The 8782-nt window shown below is 38.3% G+C and overlaps 1 protein-coding gene across 1 annotated transcript; it reads left to right on the top strand.

Moving 5' to 3' along the window:
* The first annotated feature begins 2648 nt into the window (after nucleotides 1-2648).
* On the top strand, nucleotides 2649-7904 carry calr3b (calreticulin 3b). The gene is made up of 9 exons (XM_062987595.1): nucleotides 2649-2824; nucleotides 3881-3982; nucleotides 4276-4479; nucleotides 4616-4710; nucleotides 4835-5044; nucleotides 5862-5975; nucleotides 6125-6268; nucleotides 6371-6463; nucleotides 6884-7904. Exons 1-9 carry the CDS (start codon nucleotides 2728-2730, stop codon nucleotides 7082-7084), a joined length of 1260 nt encoding a protein of 419 aa, XP_062843665.1. The 5' UTR covers nucleotides 2649-2727; the 3' UTR covers nucleotides 7085-7904.
* Nucleotides 7905-8782: the final 878 nt, after the last annotated feature.

Here is an 8782-nt window from a genome sequence, read left to right as displayed (position 1 = left end):
CTCACAAAACTGACCTACGTTTAGGGTAGTGAATTTGCGTAAGGTTCGTACTTTACGTACATATAATTTACACTATTATTTCCATATATTCGCCCCTATTTTTGTATGTGCAAAGCAAAGTATTTAGAAACGTACACTCTTCTGTCAGAAATGAAAGAATAACGAAAATAATATTAATTAGATCTAAGAGAAAGTTTCAGCAGGTAGATTGATTTGTGCTTCTGCTAGCTTTAAAAGTGGCATCAAGGACACAAAACCACGGACTGACATTAAATGTGGTTTTTATTATTTCTTTTTCCGACGATAATTAGGCCACATTTCATAACGCACAGAAGCCTTTAAGCATGTAAATAAACCATCGTCTCGACTAAAGAACCATTGTTTATAAGTGTGTGTGCAAATCAGGACAGTAATCAAGTACAGTTATGTAAAATTTTCAATATATGTGCTTTATTTGTACTTAAGTAAGTAGATACAGACAAAAAACTAAACACTCTTTGTACAAAATAAGCAACATTTACCACTACAAGAGCAACATGGTCGCTGTTCCACCCGCTCACAACCAACGTAGCTCATCAATGCTGTTAACAAATGATCATTTATCCAAATAAATATCCTGAGTTTGTCTCGGTTTGGTTTCCTCTCATTTCGCTTCTGTTTCTCCAGCTTTCACTGATTTGAAAGAATATAAAATAAGTAATAAATAAGTAATGTAAGAGTCTCGGCAGCTACTTTCACTGTATCACTAACAAAAACTTTGAGTATCTTGAAAAGTGTCATATAAATAAAATGTATTATTATTATTATTAAAAACACATGGGCTCGTCGGTGACGTCAGACTAAACACACGTGACCTGAGCAACTAGTAATAAACTGAATCACTGAACCGACTCAGGATTCACATCATTCATTTTAATGCGTGTTATAATATTGTTTATTTATATTTAAATGAAATAATTTATTACGGTTCCATATATGACAATAATAATAATTTGTATTCATTATGTATGACAGTTTTGATAATAAACGGAAATTTGACCAAATAAATCGTTTTCTGTCAGAATGTTTGTGGTGTTTCTGCGCCATCATGTGGATCTGTGCTGAGGTAACTTGTCCAGCTGCCAGCCTGGGTTTGCTCGTCCTCCCGAAAGATTTACTATATAAAGAAGAGTAAATAAACTTTAAAATAATTGAGCTCAAAGTAAATGAGCTCAAATACTAAAGAAAATCAAATTCAACACGTTTTCATGTTGTGTTTAGAGCACTGAGGCATATCAAGTGTTTCATGAGAGGAGAAAGCAGCTTCACTGTCAACTGAACACTGAAGGTGCTTTTATACGAGCTGAACGTGTTTTTACTTCTTAAACCACCAACAGTATAGCTGTTTTCTTCTTCTGATAGATGTTTGTTTGTTTTCTAGGATTTTAAAGTCATGCTTTACGCTGGTTACATTCATGACAGGAACAGTAGTTACTCATTACACAAGGTTCATCGGTTCACAAGGTTATATTGAACACAGTCATGGACATATTTAGTGTCTCCAATTCACCTCACTTGCACTTTTTTGGGCTGTGGGAGGAAACCGGAGCATCTAGAGCAAACCCACGCAGACACGGGGAGAACATGCAAACTCCACACAGAAAGGACCCGGACCATCCCACCTGGGGATGGAACCCAGGACCTTCTTGCTGTGAGGCGACAGTGCTACTCACTGAGCCAAAAAAACTAATAATAACTACCACCATGGATATTAATATAGTTACTACTTCCATTTTAGTGACTATAACAGCTTCCTCTCTTCTGGAAAACCTTTCCACAAGAATCTGAGTGTGTCTGTGTGTATTTGTGCACATTCAAAAAAGCATTTGTAAGGTCAGTCACTGTTAATCAGTAAGACCTGTCTTGCAGCTGACATTTTGTAATGTTTTCTGCAGCTGTTTGGTTTCAGTGACTAAATGGTTAAAGCACATCTGTTGATGCATGCTCAATAATCCAGGTACACAAATCCACAAAGTTGAATCAGTTCATCTGGACACAAGTTTGTTGTATAGATCTGTACAACAAACTTGTGTCCAGATGAACTGATTCAACTTTGTGGTTAAAGCACATGTTTTCATGCTTTATAACTTTATTGTAGGTATTCTAAAATCTATTAAAATATGCTGGTTATGTGTCTCTAGGCTGTTTTTACATCAATCAGCTAATTTTATTAACCAGAAGCTAAGGTTTGTATGATTCAGTGTGTAGTTTATGTACTGATCCATTATGCAGTACATATACTAGTGCAGTATGTAGTATACAGTACACATAAATCTACAGTATATTAAACCAATAAATTGTTCAACCTAATGAGCAGTTCCACTAAAAGTTCGCATGTAGCGTCTCATTCAGAAGAATTCATTACTAAATAGTCGGTTTAAAAGTACATTATTAATGGTATTGCTACGTACTATATAGTGTGGTAGTAACGATTAGGACGCAACCGTTGTTCGATTCGACGGGCGGAGGCACACAGGCGGGGGCGCGCCTCGCGCTTCGTGGTCTCTTGTGATTGGCCAGACTGTGTGTGCGTGAACCAATCAGAAAGAGACATCTGTGCAGCCACGCTTGTGCGAAGCGGAGTGATAATTCTGAGTGAATCAACCCAGAGCCGGACACACCGCTGCAGGGGACCGAGCGACGGGTCAGCGCAACGTTCCGAACAATATACTAACAATTTAGGCAAAAATGCACTTTTTTACGGTATTAACGATATTTTCTGTAGCATTGTTGACGTTTTCTGTCGACGCAACCGTGTACTTTAAGGAGCAGTTTTTAGACGGAGGTGAGTGATATTTCCTGAACATGTTCCTCAATCCAAGATATTTACCCCAGCTAGCTAACTCTTTTTACTTCAGGGTTTAAGGGTGGATTAAAGAAAAATAAAGTGTGAAATGAATGTTTATTAGCTTTGTTATTTCTGTAGTTTGTCTTCATTGTTTTACAATATGAGGTTTGTCGAACTAACCCCTTTCCTGCGTTTATTGCAGTTATGTAACAGTGTTCCGTACATCTGGCTTCTATCATAGAGTTTAAATTATTTATAATAAACAACTGAAAACGATGTGAAAAGAATCCCTGTTTACTTATCAATGCAAAATTCGATGGTAATATTGGTACCCTCTATATGTACCTAATTAATATGACCTTATGCTTCATAATTAAACTTAATTGTTATTTAAAAAAACAAACCCATCATTATTTAATGTTAATGCTATTTATAAACTATACTTATCAACACACTTGCATAGAAAATCATAAAGGCATATAAATAAGGCCAATTCTCTTTGCATGTTGTGTTTCTTACTTTAGGTTGTATCTCATTCATTTAAATTAAGTCTAAGGGCAGTTTTCAGTACAAAACATAAAAAGTCACAGTCCTATAATCCAAATGAATAAAACAGACAGATACCAATGCAAAGCGGGGTATTTCTTCTTAAGAAACGACTAAGAGGTTCAACTCTGTTAAACTGTGTCATTCTGTATCATTTTTTTAGTATAAATTATTTCCACATTGTTGATAGTCTGGTCTGACCAGTTGACACAGTACTTCTGTGTAAAATCCCCCTGGTTTTCCAAATACTTTGGATTTGAAGGCAATGAAAAGAACTATCAATAAAATCGAAAGTAAAAGGAGTAATAAAGCAGTGTTATGCAGGTAGGCTCGACTAGAAGAGTCTGACCAAGCAGGAAGTGTATGCCACCACTTACACACAGGACACCACAATGCTGATGCTGCACATCTTGGTCGAATAGTTTAAATTCTTAGCTGGCATGAAGTTAGTGCATGAAATATAAATGTTAAACCAATCCTCAGACAGTTTTCTTTCTACTATTCCAGAGGAATGGAAGAGTCGATGGGTGGACTCCGAGCACAAGTCTGACTACGGAAAGTTTAAACTCACAGCTGGAAACTTCTATGGTGATGCAGAGAAAGACAAAGGTAATGCCGACACAATTACATATATATATTTTTAGAAATAGCCATTAGCTATATGGGTTGTTATACAGGACAGTATAACCCAGATGACAATTTGCCCCATTTTGAGGTTTAATGTAAACGTTAGCTCTTGCCCCATGTCTTAATGATCATTTACACTGCACTGCTGCCACAAGACAAAAATTACATGAATATATAGGTGTGCCCAATAAAGTTGCCAGAAAGTATACTCCAAGCGATGCAAATTGAGGTCCTACTGATATTTATTAACAATCTGCTGTGTTTGGTGTGTTTAGGTCTGCAGACCAGCCAGGATGCTCGTTTCTACGCCGCCTCTGCCCGGTTTGAGCCTTTCAGCAATGAGGGCAAGAGCCTGGTTATCCAGTATACTGTCAAACACGAGCAGAAGATCGACTGCGGTGGTGGCTACATCAAACTCTTCCCTGCTGACCTTAATCAGGCCGATATGCACGGAGAGTCCCAGTACTACGCCATGTTCGGTAGGTCTCAAAAAGTGGCAGCATTTTGCAGCACTCTGAGGAATTAGGGTCGACCTGCATTTGTTAATGTTCTTTTAGAGGTTGGTCAAGTTGCAATTTTTTGTTTTATTCATGTTTTATTTGATTATTTTAACAGGTCCGGATATCTGCGGTTACAGCACCAAGAAGGTACATGTCATCTTCAACTACAAGGGCAAAAACCACCTGATCAAAAAGGAAATCAAGTGCAAAGTAAGTGGTTTGCAGTAGCAGTAAGCAGTAATTAGATGAATAATGGCTTACTTGAATACAAGCAAACCCTGTAGGACCAGAATGTTTAATCACAGCTTGATTTTCTGTGTTTTTTTTTCACCAGGATGATGAGCTGACACACCTGTACACACTGATCCTGAATCCAGATCAGACCTACGAAGTGAAGATCGATAATGAGAAGGTGGAGTCAGGCTCTATTGAGGAGGACTGGGACCTCCTGCCCCCCAAGAAGATCAAGGACCCAGAGGCCAAGAAGCCAGAGGACTGGGATGACCGCCCAAAGATCGATGATGAGACAGACACCAAGCCTGAGGTACAGAGTTGTGATTTGACCTTTTTGCTAAGATCCTCAGCTGAGTGGTTGAGGGTTAGTGTCTTGTGGAAGGGCTCAAATGTCTCTTTAGTGCTGGGATTTGAATACAGATCCATTTTATTTAAATGTGTTTTGGTCACATGTTAGACGTGTGTCTGTTGTCGTCAAGCATAACAAAAATGCAAAAGCACAATATTTGCTTTGCAAAGCTACTGCACAAAACATGCATACAAAAAAGAAATCTGTACATACATAAATAATCCTCAAATTCCTTAATAATATAAGACTGAAAGCATACACAAATCAAACAAAGCTCCTGTGTAAACACCTAAAAAGAAATGCACCGATATTACTTGTGGTACAACAGACAGACTTAGATATTTAAATGCATGTGGTTAAAACTTTATTTCAACCCCGATACTTTACACATGGAGTGTCAATGTGTAAACGTGTCTCATTGAGTTATTAATAATATTAGAAATATTTACAATTTTTAAGACTTCTTAAGCTGTCAAGCACCTTTTTGTACTAAAAAAATTTTTGTTTGTGTAGTATGCAATTTGGAATGCCTATGTATGGGTTATAAAGGCGCTTGGTGGGTGCAGTGGTAAATCACTCTAGCCCACAATTCTTGAGATCCAGACTATACTGTTTGTGTAGATGCCTGACCGGGCGATGGCATTGCTAAGATTCAGCTCTGCAATCATCTGGTCGGGCGTCTACACACACACGATTGGCTATGTCTGATGGGAAAAATAATTATGGCCACAACCCTTCTGAGAGCTCTATTGGCAACTTAACATTTTATTTTTCTCAGGACTGGGACAAACCTGAGAACGTTCCTGATCCCGATGCCAAGAAGCCTGAGGACTGGGATGAAGAGATGGATGGAGAATGGGAGCCTGCCATGATTCCTAACCCTGAATACAAGGTATAGGTTTTGTTGGCTCTGATGAAGCAAATATAACTATTTAATTTGCAGCATATCACATCAAGATCATATTGATACGTTTATTGAAATGGCCTTACCAAACACACCTGCCCTCGCTACATATTCACAACTTTGTTTTATTTATTCAGGGAGAGTGGAAACCCAAGCAGATCGATAATCCCAACTACAAAGGAGTCTGGGTGCATCCTGAGATTGACAACCCCGAGTACAGCGCTGACGCTGAGATCTACAAGTTCGGAAACATTGGAGTCATTGGATTGGATCTCTGGCAGGTGTGTTTAGCTGTTTACACAACAGGAATAATGAACAGTGCTATCAGAAACAGCACTCAGTAATTGTATCGACCCAGTTAACCTTTTTCATGCTTTTCTCAGGTCAAGTCTGGCACCATTTTTGACAACTTCCTGATCTCAGATGATGTGAAAGAGGCTGAGGAATTTGGAAAAGACACCTGGGGAGTTACAAAGGTAGTGTTTCAGTTTTCTGTTTTGCTGTTTTATATGTTTCTTCTTACTTATTGTGCAGTGCATCCCACTGTCATTTAAAAAATCTCATTATTGGTGCATTGAAAAAGTCGTCAGCAAATTGGGTCAACCTTAAATCAGCTTGAGCTTTGCGCTGTTGGCCGGTGCTGTGGTTAATTACACTAACTAATTACCGCTGGGATAATGCTATCATCCAGTAGCGAGCAATTCAACATAAAACATAGAATTGAGTTAGCTTTTTTTTTTTAGGCAAGCTTTAAAAACTGAATGTCAAAGCATCAAATATGTGCTGCTCTCATTCAGTTTTTTAATGCCTATTTTTCTTTAGGAAACACTAATGCATTAATGCTGTTTAAAAGGGCTTTATGAACTCAAGTTTTAAACGATTTTTTCTGGCTGCAGGGCCCAGAGAAGAAAATGAAGGATGAGCAGGAGGAACAGAAACGTAAAGAAGAAGAGGAAAAGAATAAGGAACAGGACACCAAAGAGGATGACGGAGATGAAGATGAGGAGGAAGAACATGAGGAGGAGGAAGACGAGACTACGGAAGAGCCTGCAGCCGAGGAAGACGAGGACGAGGCTAGTCATAAAGATGAACTGTAAATCAGGCGGTGCTTCCTGCTCTGCACATTCAGTACGTTCTGGCACCAGGGAAACATCTGCAGGGCATCTGTGCAATAAAGATGCCATTTGGAATGTGACTTGTTTGATAGGCGACAATAAGTAGAGTAGCAGGTCTCAAACTTTATAAAATGTGGGTTGTTTGTTTGTTTTTGTTTTTTTAAATACATTTTTGGCAAGCAGGTATAGGTAATACTTTTAATTTTTTATTCGAAACCAGTTTCACTCTGTGGAAGCAGATGTTTTCTTTTCCACAGGGTGACATGAAGTCCTCACACAACCTGGATTCTTGAAAGCTATGTTGTAAATAAGTTACTGTTGATAAAGGCTGCAGTTAAAGGTTCCTGGTCATTACTATTCCCAACATGTTTTAATTTTATGCAGTAGATATTTAAACGCACTGATTTACTTGTTTTTTGCCCAATTTATGAAATGAATGTGGCTGGTTTTTTTTGTTTTTGTTTTTTTATTTAAGAGAAAATCATGTGTCTGATATGATTGTCTTTAGATTGTCAACACAGACACAGAAACAGCTACTATGTCATGACCTGCAACCCTGTTTATACACTGAAAATAATTGACCAACATCCCCCCCATTAAAAGATTTCCAACATGTTAAAGTTGTTCAATAGTACTGAAGGGTTCACTGAAATGAAAAAGATCTGGACCAGTCTCTTGGCATGAAGCTCTTCAACACAACATTCTTTTAGCTGTGGTACTTTGGGGGAAACTAGGATCAGTTCTTCATGTGTCCGAGCATTGTAATTGATGCCAAAGTTTTATTAAAGAATTTATTAACAAATTTTGATTTTCTTCATTTGTATGACAGCATGACACATCTGAGATGCAAAGGCTCTTATTCATCAAATTTGAGTTTAACTTATCAAATTAATGACATCTGCACTGGTTGGGCACCCACACAGATACAATTATACAATGAATGTTTCTCATTCCTGCTGCGATTGCGGCCTCTGCTGGCTGGTCGAGGTTAATTGATAGTAAAGCTGAGACAAAAGCTCCGGATTTCTGTGGGTGATCCTGGGATCATTGGAAAAAAAACGAGAATCTAACCTCAGTGTTACACCAGTACATTACAGAGCATCACACACTGAAAACAACATAAATGTGCAATATGCTGCACTTCAAAGCCTTCTCACGAGATGGAGACATTGGAAAGGAATAAATAAATGAATGTGAACAAACGCTGTTCATGAGTCAGGGGGTTGTAACATAAGCTGTATTTGTCTGCACTGCATTTTGGAACATGACTGAAGAAACTTACTTTCATTTAACTCTAAGAGGGGCATCAGTAGCTTAATGGATAGGGCTCTGGTCCAGGTCTGTGCTGTTGATCAAAAAGTCAAGGGTTTAACTCTTTTAAATCAGTTGCCACTATTGGGTCTCTTAAGCATTTCTGCTCCAGTGTGATTATATTACCCTATATTCTACATGTTTTTTGTTCCACAATAACAACACATACAGTTGACTGGGGTAACTCTAAGGCAGAACATACTATCCCAGGAACAATGTGGCATCTTCTGACAGTATCATGTCTAAAGTGAGATCGTAGGTGTAAAGAGAAAAAGGTAAGGTGTTGTGGCCTTTGGTTGAACATTTATTTACTTATTTTTACCACTTTATTTTGGTCAGCTCTGAAACCACCACAGTGGGCACAACGCT

This window comes from Trichomycterus rosablanca, chromosome 25 (assembly GCF_030014385.1).
Source record: "Trichomycterus rosablanca isolate fTriRos1 chromosome 25, fTriRos1.hap1, whole genome shotgun sequence".
NCBI lineage: Eukaryota > Metazoa > Chordata > Actinopteri > Siluriformes > Trichomycteridae > Trichomycterus > Trichomycterus rosablanca.
Note: the sequence above shows the minus strand (reverse complement) of the source record. Positions and strands in the feature narration are given on the sequence as shown.

What these genes read in the sequence shown, in the direction of transcription:
- calr3b (XM_062987595.1), top strand. Translation starts at nt 2,728, where the DNA reads ATGCACTTTTTTACGGTATTAACGATATTTTCTGTAGCATTGTTGACG. An exon ending in TGATGCAGAGAAAGACAAAG is followed by an intron (nt 3,983 to 4,275) that starts GTAATGCCGACA and finishes TGGTGTGTTTAG; the next exon opens with GTCTGCAGACCAGCCAGGAT. An exon ending in ACACCTGGGGAGTTACAAAG is followed by an intron (nt 6,464 to 6,883) that starts GTAGTGTTTCAG and finishes TTCTGGCTGCAG; the next exon opens with GGCCCAGAGAAGAAAATGAA.